Source organism: Serinus canaria, chromosome Z, assembly GCF_022539315.1.
Source record: "Serinus canaria isolate serCan28SL12 chromosome Z, serCan2020, whole genome shotgun sequence".
Taxonomy (NCBI): domain Eukaryota; kingdom Metazoa; phylum Chordata; class Aves; order Passeriformes; family Fringillidae; genus Serinus; species Serinus canaria.
The window spans coordinates 4,482,617-4,497,290 of record NC_066343.1 but is presented as its reverse complement, the minus strand read 5'-3'; the positions used below and the strand labels follow the sequence as shown (position 1 = coordinate 4,497,290).

Sequence of the window (14,674 nt, the reverse complement as noted above, 5' to 3'; positions counted from 1 at the left end):
TGGGCACCTTTTCTATGCACTTTTGCTTGATGGCTTTCTCTTATTTTAGTTTTGGTGTTTTTATAATTAACTGCTTTTCACAATGAGTACCCAGGGCCACCCTGTGGAAAATCAATACCAAGACACAGAGTAAAATTCTGGAGGAAAAAACCCCAGGTCAAATAGGGGAGAAAAGTGTCTGGAAGGTGATGAAGTCTCATTTGGAGTGAGAGCGGTCTTCACTGCTGAGCTGTGTGTTGCAGCTGAGTACTTCATCCTTGTAGAAAACACTGCCTTGTTGCTTGGAACAGGCACCTCTCTAGCAAGTACAGTGAGAACTTTGGTACATAAAAAAGGACAGAAAAGAGGACCTTGGGAAATATGAGTTTGAGCCAGAGAAGCAGCTTTCCACCATACGCATTTCTTTGTACTGCCTTGTAATGGAGCTGTTCTTTCAGAAGTCTTGTGTGCTAGAAGAATAGCACCATGAGCAGCCCAAGTTATGGAGTTTTAAACTTTTGAATGCTTTTTCCCCCCCAGTAATCTTGGGGTGGAAGGTCTTAATGTTTTTTACATATGAACTTTTATTAAGGATATCTGAATGTTTTATAGATATGAGCATATTAACCAATCAGGTGAAAAAAAACCCCCCCAAAAAAAAACCTTTGCAGCTTTGAGCACCTGAATGAACTGTAATTGTTGTAGGTGACAAGCTCTAAATGAATGCCTGAGCCAAAATGGAGTAAAATTTTTCTAAGGTTTACATGTTCGTATCTAAGTCTTGTGAATGACATATATATAACAAAATACAGGGAAAAATTGTGAGAAATTTAATCTTTGTGAGCAGCCATTCAGATACATATTTTTGAGACTTTAAAGAGGAGTGTGCTGGAATTTTTGTCTATGTGGTTTTGTTCCCTATCTGAGGAAAGACAAAATCCCATGTTTTCATGTATTTGAGTCTTTATACTCAACCCCAAATTCATCCACTTAGGCCGATTCATTCTTATCAAGGGAGGGAGTGTAAACAAGTTTTTTTACTGGATTTTTTTTTTTTCTTTTCCTCACGCATACTTATAAATGATTGCAATTATTAACATGCTTCATACTGATTCCTACCTTCACTATTCAGAGCTCTACCTGAGTGATGAGGAGTTAAAGAAACTCCATGACTTTGAGGAACAGTGTGTAGAAGAATATTTTCTTGAAAAGAATGAAAACCTGAGTTCCAGTGGCAGTGAAAGGATCCGTTTGACCACAGAAAGGTGTGTTTTGATGCATATTTATATTCTTTGTATAAATTTGTCCTTTAATGAGCTCATGCTTTTGAAGCACTCTGAACTTGCATAGGCCTTGTTAATTTGATGGAACTGTGTCTGTTTCTGTATGTCAGGTCTGCCTGGGAAGCCTTGCTGACAGAATTGCATCCCCAGACCACCCGTGCAGCGTGCACGTGGTTAAAGGGGTACAGCAAGGTCCTGCTCAGTTTCACTTGTGCATGTCAGGTAGCACTACCAAAGTAAGCCAGAGAACAGCGTACAATATGCAATTTTATTTAAAAGCTTAGTAGCGTAGGGACACTGAGAATATTGCTTGTGATTGGGTATAACTGCTGTTAACAGAAACAGCCTGCAAACCATTGTAGCATTATTTGCAATATAGTGTATTGGTTTACACAATGTCAATACACAGCTACCAGCTGGGTTTCAAAACAGTCAGTATTGGCCTAATTAAGCATTTTATTGAAATCAATGGTAAATCTACCATTAAGTTTAATAGGAGCAGTTTAAAAAAATGAGCACTATATAAAGTCTTACTGAATGCCAACACTGATTTCATCTAACAAATTTGTTTTGCCAGAGAAAGCATAACATTATTTTCTACATGTTAAAATTAAACACAGAAGCCAAAGAAACATCCTCTCTAAAAGAAATTAAATAAGTAGTTTTGTTCAGAAAGTGCAGAATTGATTACTTTGAGAAGGTCTCTTTTACTGGATAAATATATGTCTGGAAAGGATTTTTTTTTTGAGTGCAAGTGAAACACACTTCACAGCATTGCATGACATCAATGCAAGAAATTAAATGAGATGAATAAAATGTTCTGGAACACTGGTCCTTGGTTTTATACAGCAATGCCTTAATACTATGTATTTTAGTTACTCTGTGACAAAGGAAAGAAATTACTACTGCATATTGCCTGCAGCTAACTTATCATTGTCTTAGTGATAAAGTAACAGAGAATATCTTTAAGAAATATGAAGATACTGATCTGGTTAAAATAATTTAATTCCAGGCCAAGAAGTTCCTGCACTTTTCACTGGGGATTTGAGGATAATAAATAAGTTTAGTTTTTTGGGCAGTTGCATTTTACCTGAAAATAACCAACGCCATAAGATGAATAGAATCTGCTTCCAGAGGCCAAAAATGTTCTTGGGAAGACCTGTTTCTCAGCAGCCTCTAGTATTTGAGAAATGCAGGATTAAAGAGTTTGTGTGAGCCTAATCCTTCTCATGCTTGCACAAGAAATGTAAAATGCAGGATGTCTAACTGACAGGAAGTATACTTCATTTGCAGCCACACCCATCAATGTTGTAATCTGCCATCAATGTTTTAATAGCTCTATGGTAATGAATGGGTATTAGTAGGAAAACAGCCATTTTAAAAGTAGATATTCCTTGAGAAAAATGTCTGTTTCCTTAAGAAACCCACTGGCAGTTTGGCTGGGCTTTGTCAAATAGAGATTTTAACGGCAATGAAAGTCGCCATTAATAAAAAAAAAAGCCTGTTTGAAATACTGACTTTTTGAAATTGTTAATGGTTTCTTTCATCATCTATCAAACAGCTGTAAAGATCTATGTTTTGGTATTTGGTTATGTTTTTTTTTTCTACCTAGAGTGGAAGAGATGTTTCAACAACTTAAAGAAGTGCATGAGAAGGTATTTTATATCAAGGAGTCTTTACTCTCCCTGGACAGCCAGCTAGGACATTTACAAGACCTGTCTGCCCTGACAGTGGACATCCTGAAAGTGCTTTCAGCTGTCGACACCTTGAAGGTGGAAGAAGCCTTACTGGCTGACACAAAACATCAAACCTGCAGGAAGCTGCCCCATAGCTGGAGCAATGCTTTCTATTCCAAGACCTTGAGCAGCCTGGAGGGCTTGTATGACAAGAAATACCACTATTACAGCATGCCACCCTCGCTCTTGAGGGGCTTGGTAAGGCCTCAGTCTCCATCAGAGTGCAAACTCTTGAAGTCTGAGAGTAACAAGGCGGGAGAAGACAGCTCCCAAAAGGTAGGAATAGAAACAGACACACTCACTTCAGGAGTATCCTCTGAGACTAAGTCGACTCCTAGGTATGGGCAGTTTTTGCTGGTGCCCCCTAACCATCAGGGAGGGTCTTTTTCTGAAGATGTAACCTTAAATTTGTCCTTTTTGAACTCTGCTGCCAAGTACAAGGATGGAGCATTCAGGGATGACCTGGAAAGTAGCATTGTGGTTCCGCAAAACTTGCCAGCTATCAGCTTCCTTGGCAAGGAGACAGAAGGTTACCAATGGAGCCAGAGAGACTTTGTTATTCATTTGCCATCAGAAAAGATTAATGCTGCAGAAGCTGCTCATCCTCTTGATCTCCAGCTTCCTCTGGATATTGAAGAAAGTGCAACATCCCCCTGTGATGACAGGGAGGAAACTGAAGGTGGTTATGTGAACTGGGGGTTCTCTGAAGGTGATGAAAAAGGAGTTTTCACCTCAGATTCAAAGAAGAAAGCCCTGTGCCTCCATTCGTCCTATGACAGGGAAAACAATTGCCAGAATAATCCCACCAGGCATGTCCTGTTAAGTGAGTCAAAGTCCTTCTCCTACAACTCTGTCAAGTCATGTCGCAGCACCAGCATCTCTCAGAACAGGCTGAAGCGAAGCATCTCCTTCTGGATCAGCCCTCTCTGGAGAGACTGGAGTTTCTGCAGAAGCAACAGTTTACCATCCCCAAAGAAAGAGAGATCAGGGAAAGTCTGCAAGGCTGTAGGCGGTAATTATAAAACATTAAATGTGTACAGTATCTTCTACTGGAGAGTCCAAGACATCAAAAAATGTTTCCTTTTTACCCAGAAGATATCAGATGCAGTGGTGGATAGTAGCTGAGAGTTCAGAGTTACCCTTTCACTTTGCTTGTGTGGGTCTGGGTGTTGGGAATATCTGAAGTGTGCCTGGTATCCAAGCTGCAACACACCTGTGTGTCAGCCACCCTGATCTACCCCATGGAATCTCTGTGTCTGTGGCTACACTGCCAGGTGGCAGAAGAGTTGTGCTCACTCTGGGGAAGTCTCTTGCCCAAGACAGAGTTGCAGGAACCAAAATACATTACATGATCCCGTAGAGATACATTAGCACTATCAGAGACGGGTGCATGGAGAATGACAAGGCATACTTTCTGTAGTCAGTTTAAATACCTCTCTGTCCACCATCAAATTTGCTTGCCAAGTGTTAAAATACATCAGGTTCCAGTTTTATTTATGAATAGTATGAGGTGGTGGATGGCATGAGTTGTTTTATATCTTGTGATGGTGCACATTTTTGCACAGAACTCTTGAGTACTGAGTTTGGATATCACAGCTCTTTATCAGGTTGCTTTAGACATTTGCCAGTTCTCATTCCTATCAGATTTTTACCTTAGTAAAGAGAAACTCAGTAGCTTAAATGTCTTTTTTGACTCTTTCCCGCAGAATCTTTAGGATCCTTTGAGCTACACCACAGTGAGGCAACAAAGGCAAAACAGCAAAACAGAGACAGAAAGCCTGGGAGAGGAAAGAGGAATCAAAAACCTCTTCAGGTGCCGGTATGGGCAGATGCAAGAGAATTGTATACCTCAAAATTGTCTTTTTCATTCCTTAAGAGCAGTTCTGAAGTGTCGTTTAATTAAAAATGCAAACATTTAAAATGCTGCCCACAAACTGCAGCATCTCCTCTGTGTGTCTGGTTTTGGTTCCATTTTAATTTTTTTTTTTGGGTGTGTGGGATTTCTGTTCTGGATTTGCTGGCATCCAGGGACTTTGTTTTACCACGCTGATACTGATTTTATGGTGATTCACAAACGTAAATCAGTCGTTGCATTTCAGCTTTCAGGACAACTTGTGGAGGCTTTGTGTGATCTAGACTAGACTGAAGCAGGGACCATATCCAGGGGGTTTACAACTGTACTCAGGCAAGAGAGGCCTCATAACATTGTCTCCTGCCTGCAAGAGTCCTATAGACTTTTCTCTGAGCCCACCAAACATTTAGCACATTGCAGAAAGTATATTGGTTGTGTATAGGTGTGGGACAACTTTTGCAACTGAGTCTGTGTGTTCGTAAGTAAAAGTCTATTTCTAGCGCCTGTAAAGAAATTTCTAGGGTCTTCATTATTTGGAAAGAATTATCACTGCTTAATGAGATGAATACTGAAGGCTTTGTTTACATAAGATACACAAGTCAGCAAAGGATCTCAGACTTGAACTTTGAAATCTGGTATCTCTCAAGGTATTAGGTCTCAAAGTTCAAATCCCTTCAGATAGTGTGAGACTACAGTACTTGCTAGACAAAAGCAACATGCCTTCTGCAGTTTGTAACAGAACAGGGAAAATCTGCTTCTCAGCTGGCAGTGCATTCATTCCTTTATTGGGATTTCAGAAGTGCTCTGAAAGGCCACATCACAAGGAACTGTGGAGATGATAGTCATCCTGTAAATTCAGTGTTGTTTTGTCTGTGTCTTGGCAGGTGATTAGAGTGGATGATTGCCCCCAGAACACTCAAGTGAACTCAGAGCCTGCAGAAATCAATGTCTGGGACGAGCAAGAGAAACACAGCAAGAATTGGCTCACGGTGTCTAATTTCAGTCAGCTAAGTATGTTACATGGTACTCAAAATGAATTTCAGAACAGCTTTCAAAAAGAAGCAGTGAATATAACTCAGAAAATCCAGGTGTCATCCACTATTTTCAACTTAGGGCATAATTTTTGTAGAATTAGACTTAGTTTGTCTTTGTTATTTGATGCAACATTAAGAGGCAAAAGAGTCAGAGGATGGATGGAAGATCAGGTGAATCTTTTTGGGGCCACTACCTGTCTTCCATGGGAGATAGCTGAGTGCTAATCCTCAGGAATAAGTAGGAAGAATGATGTCTTTGTCTTCTCTCCTGGTGTCTTCTAAAGTGACATCTTCTAAAGTGGCATCCTGGCTAATTACAAAAAAATAAACTCAATATTTTTCAGGACATTTACCCTCACAGGCAGTGCTGTGATACTGTATTTGTTGGCAGATCCTCTGCCTGCATTATTCATTTCTCATTGCTCAGAAACACATCCTCCAAAGGGAAGAAATTTATTCGGTATTGTATCTTTTGGAGTGAAAAGGAATGGCATTCTGACCCTTCATTTTGTAATTCTCCATCTCTTTCATTCTCAAAAATTCCATGCATCATTCATCTCATCTTTCAGCTTTCCTGTGATGGGGCTCACTGGTTTCATCCTGCAAGCTGCTGGGAGAAGTACCACTTCTCCAGTGCTGTGGCTCAGTACCACTCAGTACTCAGCCCTCAGAGGAGGGCTGTACTCCAAAGCCTGCTGAAAAAAGTAGAAATAGTCTGTTTAGCCCTATGATATTCTATCACTGTTTTTTTAACCCATTATACATTACCTTGGACAATATGGTGTACAAGTGTTTATTTTATATCACTGTGTAGCTACTTAGTTTATAGCAATAGAGTTGTTCATTTACCCTCTAGAAATAGCTGACAGCTTCTCTTTTGTTAGGTCTGGAACGTCTCCATTACAAGCACCAGAAAATTAAAAATCCAGACTTTGGTAGGCATACTATACCATTCTGTGATTACCTGAGGCAATCTCGAGAGGTAAGACCTAGGATTACAAATCCTAGTCCATAATTTTGGCTGGTATGAGCCCAGAGTAGCTCTACAATCATCCCTGGATTTGCCAATAGAGTTTCTTTGTCGTGACATACCTCTTTGAGAGATGAGAAACTTTGTTGTCTTCTGGAGCACTGTATGTCTGGAAATAAATGAATAATTTAACAGCTGTTATGCTCTACTAAGATTATTGAAATAGAACATTAAATTATTGAATTTTCAAGTGGTTCTGAATATGAGCTTAGTCACAAGTAACATGTGTTGATGTTTCATCAGGCAATGAGTGAGCACACGGCTTGGTCTTGAACTTGTGGGCAGAATGGATTAGAAGAAAATTTTGGAGAGTTAACACTCACTTTTTCACATAGTCTTTTCTTGCAAAAAAGGTAGATAAATATTGATAATAATTGCAAAGCATGGATTTTTTTAAACCATTGTCTTATAAACATTGCATTTTATTGTTTACCAGACTTAATCTGCAGCTCTGTAATCTAAAGATTCACTTCCTGTGTGAAAACTAATATAGGGTCCTTGAATTTGATGGAGCTAGACCCATTTATATTTCCCGAAGACTTGAGCAGGAATCTGAATTTTGGAAACTGCTATCTGTTTTAAAATTATGTAGCTAATAGAAAAAATGGAATAGCTAATAGAAGAAAATGTACCATTCATTAAATTTTATGGGCATGTCTCAGAGAATTGAAAGGAAATTACCAAAGAATAAATTAAGAAAAGGAAATGTGAGCGAATAATTTCCTCTTTCTTTTCAAGACCACCAAGCACCCTTCCTTATTGATTTCACTTATAGAACTTTTGGTTATTAAAATGGAGATATTTCAAAAACGAGCTTATTTTTCACTGAAAATGTTATAATTTTTCTTTTTTTTTTAGAAATAAAAATGAAACAGGTAATTTCAGTTATGCTGTTTTGAGTGTTGTAGAACTTGAATCTGATATACCAGGGACAAGAGCTTTAATGTTTTAATTTAAAAAAATAGTGGGGTTTTGTATGAAAAGTGATGAGAGAGAGAAATAGAAGTAAATTTACTGATTTTGTATTCTATAAAACTGAAACTTGGACTCAAAATCAATGCATCTTTTAACTGTGAATCACAGGATCAGCCAGGCAAAATAAAGTCAGAAAAACTGTGTGAGGTAACCAAGCAATCTGGTGTTTCATAGCTTATATTAAGATATATTCAGATAAGACTCAAGTGTGATATTTTTTAAATTGTAAAAAAACCCATTCTACCTATTAATAGCAGTATTGGAGTTATGTTGAGACCAGTTGTTTCTGAAACACCAACTTCAAATTATTTATTCTTCCAAGGTACAGTTTCCAGTTATCCACTGAATTGTTATGCCTCTCTCTGGACTATGAAAGCTTATATTTATCACTGAGATGTAGCAAAGTTGCTGCATCCAACTGTTCCACTTGGAGAATGATGTATTTTAAAGACATATATCTTTCTGAAAATGAAGCTTCTCACTCATGGCATACCAGGGGCTCAGAAATCCCTCTTGATAGGAAACAGAGAGCAAAGTAAGGAGGTGTGTAGGAAGCTTTTGTTAAAGACTTTCTCATCTTCAAAGCAAGGTACACATTCAAAAAACGAGAGAAATTTTAAAAAATTTAAAATTTATTTTAAATAAATTTTCAGTTTAAATTAAAAGTCGAATTTTAGTTGATTCATCTTTAAACTTAGCTGTCCTTAAACTTTTGTGTGTGTGTGTGTTTTGAGGATTGAAATTGGTCTGAATACTATTGGGAAGAAAAATTCCATTTCTTACTGCCACATTAGGAGGACCTGGCTGGCCCATTTTTTCCTTAATATTGCTTGAAGTTTAAAAGATTATTTGAGTATTTCTTTTAACATAAGACCTGGAAAATATGTGATCTAAAAATCCCTGGAAAGCTGCTCAGAGTGTTGCGTTCTTCTGTTCCAGGGCTTATTTTCAACAACAGTAAAGGTTATACCTACACTGCAGTTTTCCAACATAAAGAAAGTTCTGTAATGCTGTGCTTATTAGAAGACCTTTAACCAGCTTTGTGAGTGTATGGAGATATAGGTGGTGACCTGAGCATTTATTTCAAATGTCTGGAGACAACATAGGAAATGGCAGTGTGGGCAAACTGTTTCCATTTTAGTGTAGGTATGGCAGTGCTATGATTCACCTGCCTGTCAGGGTCATTATTCATGTTAACAAAAATCATATCAACAACTGTTCTCAGGATTGTACCATCTTGAGCTGTGCAATGTGTAAATGATAAAGATGTGCATATTTTACCAGTAAAAGTATCTTTCTTTTTTTAGGATTTCAGTAATAGCGTATTTGGAAGTATCAAGAAGAGTAATCTGAACAGGAACTCCTCGTATGTATTATTAGTATGTTAAGATACTCATCACAGGTTTTCAGAAAGAGATGTCTGTAGTGTCTGCAGGTGTCCATTTCAGTTCTGCAATATACTTAGGATGACAAATTCCTGAGACATGGAGAGTTAAGGCCATTCGGTGTATATAAGTTTATTTAAAGGAAATCTTACTAATGGAGATCAAAGAGATCCATTTAAACAAAGTGTATGATTTTAGGTGGAATAGACACCCTTTCTAATTCTAACAATAATTAAATTTTCTAATTCAGTCAGTAAGATGACAGCTAGACCTGATGATTTACAAGGTATTTTCCAGCCTTAATGATTCTATGATTCTTTGGTGATTCCATGGTTCTATGACCATAGCATCTTTAATTAGCCCTTTGTCCAGCCCAGTCAGCATGAAAAGTGGTATTTGCTTTTGCTGTGCCATACTATGTTTTATTTCTTAATAATTGCAATGCTAGCATCTCCTGAAAACTTCTCTTGTTGACTAATTAATCTCTTTTGTATATTTACTAAATATTTAGCTCAGTTTTCTTCATGCATTTTCAGAAGTTATTAAGCTTTGATTACATTTAGTGAAACTATACTGGTTTCACAAGTGGTTTTCACTTTCTTGCGAGGTTTTGAATTTTTTTCCCAGATTGGTTAATCATTATCATAATATTAGTAGTATTTTTGCTATATGAAGTGCTGTCTTATGTTCTTTTTCCTTTTCCTGCCTATTTTCATCAATTTCTTCTAGATTTCTGTTCTGTTTTGTTTTTCTATTTTCTTTTCAGCCCTGTGCAGGTAATAAGTAGAAGATACTAGAAAGCTGTCACATCCCATGTGATCTCACCATGGCAAGGGGAGGGAAAGAGTTGCTGGGTGTTTTATGCATGCTCTGTGTGTGTGTGGGGCTGGGTGTTCTGCTGCTGTTGTGGGTTTGGGGTTTTTAGAGCCTTTTTTCTTTTTTATTTTTTTATACCTCACCATTTATAGAGAGTAGACAACCTGCACACTTACCAGCAGGATGTAGGGGCTGTCGAGTGGCCTGAATCTCTTGCTTGGTCTGTTATCTTCAGTGGGTTATCTCTGGTCTGTGAGGTGGATCATATCTTCTGTGTTCTGTAACCAAGATTGCTTTAATGTAGTAGTCTTTTTGCAATCAGTCTTGTTAACCCAAAGAATCACCAATTTAAAAGTATATTCTTGTGCAAGGAATGGCAATGGCAAAAGTAGCTGTTAATACATCTCAGCATTGACTACAAAATAAACAGTTGTGTATGTGACTGAAAGCTTTGTAACTGATACTGTTATTGCAGTGTAAAAGACGAGAATAGCAGACTCAAGAGCAGTTCAGCAAAAAGCAGAGAATGAAACATGTAGAAAAATGTGTCAGTTCTTCCATGCCAGAAGATTGTTTGCTTGTGGCTTTGTTGAACAAAATTGCACTGAGGGTTATTTTGCCTCAAGATTGCTGAGTCACATATGATCCATGTGTACTAATTTTAGCTTAATGACAGAAATGTTGGATTAAAATATCATATATTTGCTTTTAAACAGATTGAGAGCTCCAGAGGAAACTGACAGTAAGTTTTTCATTGCTTGTCACTCTTTTTAATTCCCATCTGCAATTCTCATGCAATTCTGAAATACAAAATCCAAAAAGAAGTAATTTACTGTAGTTGAGGATTATAGTGCAGATATTGTTTCATGTGTTAACTATTTTTTACTTTAAAGTGAATGATTTTTTATAAGAAACATGTTTTTCTCATAACAAGTGCATAATCTTAGAAGAAGAGGATTTATTTTCACTCTAGTCTGACCAGTAATGTCCTTTCAGCAGGAAGAAACTCTTTACGATGCTGCTGCTTTGATCCCTGACAGTCCAAGTGATCTCCTGGGTTAAACCAGGGTGTATGTCTGAAGTGAAAAGATTTTTAATGTATGCTTGATTTTTCAAAGTGCAATTATTTGTAATACCTCTGTTTGGGTTGTCTCCCTGGAATTCTGAAATCTGTGAAGGAGTGAGTTTATTATGGAATGTTAAATGAAGAAATTAAAGGTTTTAGTGAGGAATCAGTTTGTTCCTCAAAAGCAGAGTGTCGGTGCGGTATTTGTTGTGTTTTAGTCCATCTCCCAGTTTTCCTGGCATGACACTTAGCTGTAAGAGGCTGAGCAGCTGGGCACCCATCTCTTTTTGAGATTAGCTGTGGTGCAGGAATGAATTGCTCCTGGTCTTATCTCCACTTCAAGTGATGCTCCTTGTGGGTCCATCTGCACAAAATGCTGCAGGGCTGAAGCATTCTGCTGCAAGCACACTGAGTTGTAAGGCTGCTCTCTAGAGCACACCATTGTTTTGATTAAAATCCAGTTTTCCCATTCTCAAAAGGCCCCTTTTCATGTCTTGTTTTTTTGCAATACGCAAAATGCTGCAAATTAGATGGGTCCAGCAAGGAAAAATCACAAGGGACTTTGAATCACTAAGGGGAGTAAAAATAGCTGACCCTTCCCCCAATATCCATAGATGCTTTAATGTAAGATCTCTTTCACTAGATAAGGGACTAAAAGCAAATGGAATACACCAAGAAAAAAAGTATAAAGTTCAAAATATTTTGGTTGTTTTGATTTTGTAATTTTTTGAAAATTAATAGTAGTACAGTATATATAGATACTGAAATCTGGCATTTTGAAGGATGGTTTTCCAGGACAGCAAAATTATTTCATCTAATTAATGAAAATGTGTTAATTTTTCTTGGTTGTATTAAAAAGGCTTTTTTATAAAGCAAACATTTTTGGACCAAATTTGATCTGTCTGAGCATAGGTAACTACCAAAAATGTTTGCTCATATTTTAACAGCACTTTGGATGCTGTGGGCTAATGGGACAGTATTATGATTTTGGTGCAATAGTACAGTTAATGGAATGCTTAATGGAGGATAAAGTTGGAAAACAACTTTGGGAGACCATGAAGCACAGAGGATAATAAAGTGCTTTTGATTTCCATGGGATTTAGCTGACTTAACAGGTTTTTGAGGTTAATATATCATTTGCCCCACAATTTCTTTGAATAAATAAGTCATCTGCCTATATTACACTGACAACCGAAATTTGCCAGCATACAGTACATGATAAAGCCCATAAGCAATTCTCCTCTTTAGAACACCAAGCCAGCAATTCTGATTCATCTGTTTTGTGACAAATTCTGGGATGGAAGGAATTAAAAAATCATGCATTTGTGTCTGTTATAGTAATTAATACAGCAATCCTTTAAACATTATTTCAGATATCTTCTCCTGCTTGAAAACATCTCAAGATTTGCATCATCACTACTCAGGTAAGCAGGAGGCACAAGAATGACAGCTGAGGAATTTAAGAAATTAAAATGAAGAGTAGTTGTCCCTTTGTCATCCTCTGTGATTTTCATTTTGAGGACTTGCACAAATGCCCCCTGCTAAGAAGGTTCTGTGTTAATTCATGTCTAACACTGCAATGAAAGGATTATTGATTTCTTTTCTTTTTTTTTTTTTCTCTTGATAATTGCTTCATTCTGGGTATTTGTGGCAAATCCAGAGCAGAATGTAGATAGTCACTTTCAAAATATCAGTGGAAATCATGAATAGAGGTCAGCTTCCTGAGCAGGCAGAAGAGGCACTAGTTTGTTTATAGCTGTCAGTCCCCTCACACCTCCCAAACCCTTCTTTCTCCTTTCTGGAGTTCTTTTCTTCAGTTAATTGGTCCTGTGCTGCTTAACCTGTGTTTGTATATCTATGAGCTCCCAAAAATCTGGCAGGGAACAAATCTTTTAAATGTTAGTTTCCTGCAGTCCTGCCTTTCCTCAAGCTGAGTCTGCACAGATTTTCCTGCAAGGATTGGGGGATGTCAGTTTTTCCAGGAGGAGAAGAGAGCAGAAATTGCCAGTAGATGTCACCATTGCCCACAGGACTTGGCCTCCGGTACAGGCAGGGCTGGAATAAACCAAAACTGTTAGCAGCATTCTTAAATTCAAAATCTACAGCGATTTCACTGGGATTAACACCTTCTGGCTTGCAATCAACTGTACTGACGTAGTTTCTCTGGCATGGTGGCATCGTTGCAGGTATTGATTTGTTGTTTGTCAGGCAGGCTATTCAAGATGATGTTGGACTTTTTAGTAGAGAAGGAAGTGGTTACCCTCATGAGTTGACAAATGTCTTCAGAGGTTTTCCATCTTGGTTTTCTTTCCTCAGGAAGATTAGGACAGAATTTAGCCAATTAGGCCCAAAAATCCTGCACTAGAATTCTGTACCATATACTGCTTTTGTGTTATATTCTTGCTATCAATTTGAGAAAGAAAATATACTCCTGCCTCTCTGCATACTCGAAAGAACTAGATCTTTGTCCCAAGTTTGGCAGATGCTGCAAGTCCATGTCACTTGGCTTCTCAGAGTTCTAGAGAGACTGCTGGCAGGGTCTGACAGATGGCATAGATTTTAGCAGCTCCTCTGTTCACATCCTTCTTCCTGCTATGCACTGATTTCATGACCAGTGTGCTCTTAGTGCAGCACCAAAGGAAGGTCTTATTTTTCAGCGCATGTTCCAACACTGTTCAGGCATAGTAACCAACTCCTGTTTAATTTGGTATATGTAAACAACCTTGAACTGAAGTATGAAGTGCTCAAATGAGGACCCCAGTTCATAGAGGGGATGTGTGATGGGTGCCCTTTGCTCTGCCCTTCTGGACTCAATAATCTCCAATTACATCTTGCTTAAAGAGGTAATCTTAAAAGAAGGATGGCTGCTGTCCAAACTCTATAAGCTCCAGAGTTGGTTACCATGGCTTTTTTGTTACTCTGCCAAGAAACACAGCTAGCTCTGCTGTGGTTGACTCTCTGATTTGGTTCACTCTCTGCTTAGGATGATGCTTGTGCCTTCATCCATTGAATAGGGAAATTAGACAGAACAGCAGTGTCCAAGTTGCCTCCTAGTTCTAGGAGTGCCTTGTTTGACATCTCTCTTCCCCTTCCTGATAACCCACTCATTGTGAAGAAAAGTCCATAAATATTTGGTTGGCTCTCTGAAGTTTTGAAGGTGTTTGCCTGAGAAATATGCTGCAAGTTAGGGAGATATAATAATGTTACGGATGTTTTTTGGCAAGAAAACATCAGTAACAAGAATGAAGAAACAGTACTCTGTGCAGGGAAGTCTGGATTTTCCTGTCATACCTTGGCTTAATCTCCAGGTGCTTCTAACCCTGACCAGACAGACAATGAAGGCAGTTGGGTTCAAGGCATCTCATCAGCTCAGTGAGAGTGTGTGCTGGAGTTGGCAGGAGCAGGATGCAGAAGCAGGCTTTTGTGAAAGGAGGAGGATGAGGAGATAGCAGAAGTCCTTCTAGGCAGGGTGCAAGGGGCTTTCCCAGAGAGCCTTCTTCTTTGGAAGGAGGGAATTC

General features: G+C 38.4%; 1 protein-coding gene across 1 annotated transcript in view; it reads left to right on the top strand.

Annotated features, from left to right (window-relative positions):
• Positions 1-14,674, top strand: part of TRPM6 (transient receptor potential cation channel subfamily M member 6) — an 83,182-nt gene that overhangs the window by 49,070 nt on the left and 19,438 nt on the right. Inside the window, exons 25-32 of the mRNA XM_050986918.1 lie at positions 1,112-1,244; positions 2,875-4,010; positions 4,705-4,817; positions 5,735-5,861; positions 6,769-6,866; positions 9,197-9,255; positions 10,807-10,832; positions 12,530-12,580. Of these exons, the coding sequence (XP_050842875.1) occupies positions 1,112-1,244; positions 2,875-4,010; positions 4,705-4,817; positions 5,735-5,861; positions 6,769-6,866; positions 9,197-9,255; positions 10,807-10,832; positions 12,530-12,580 (1,743 nt within the window). The remainder of the gene's footprint in view (positions 1-1,111; positions 1,245-2,874; positions 4,011-4,704; positions 4,818-5,734; positions 5,862-6,768; positions 6,867-9,196; positions 9,256-10,806; positions 10,833-12,529; positions 12,581-14,674) is intronic.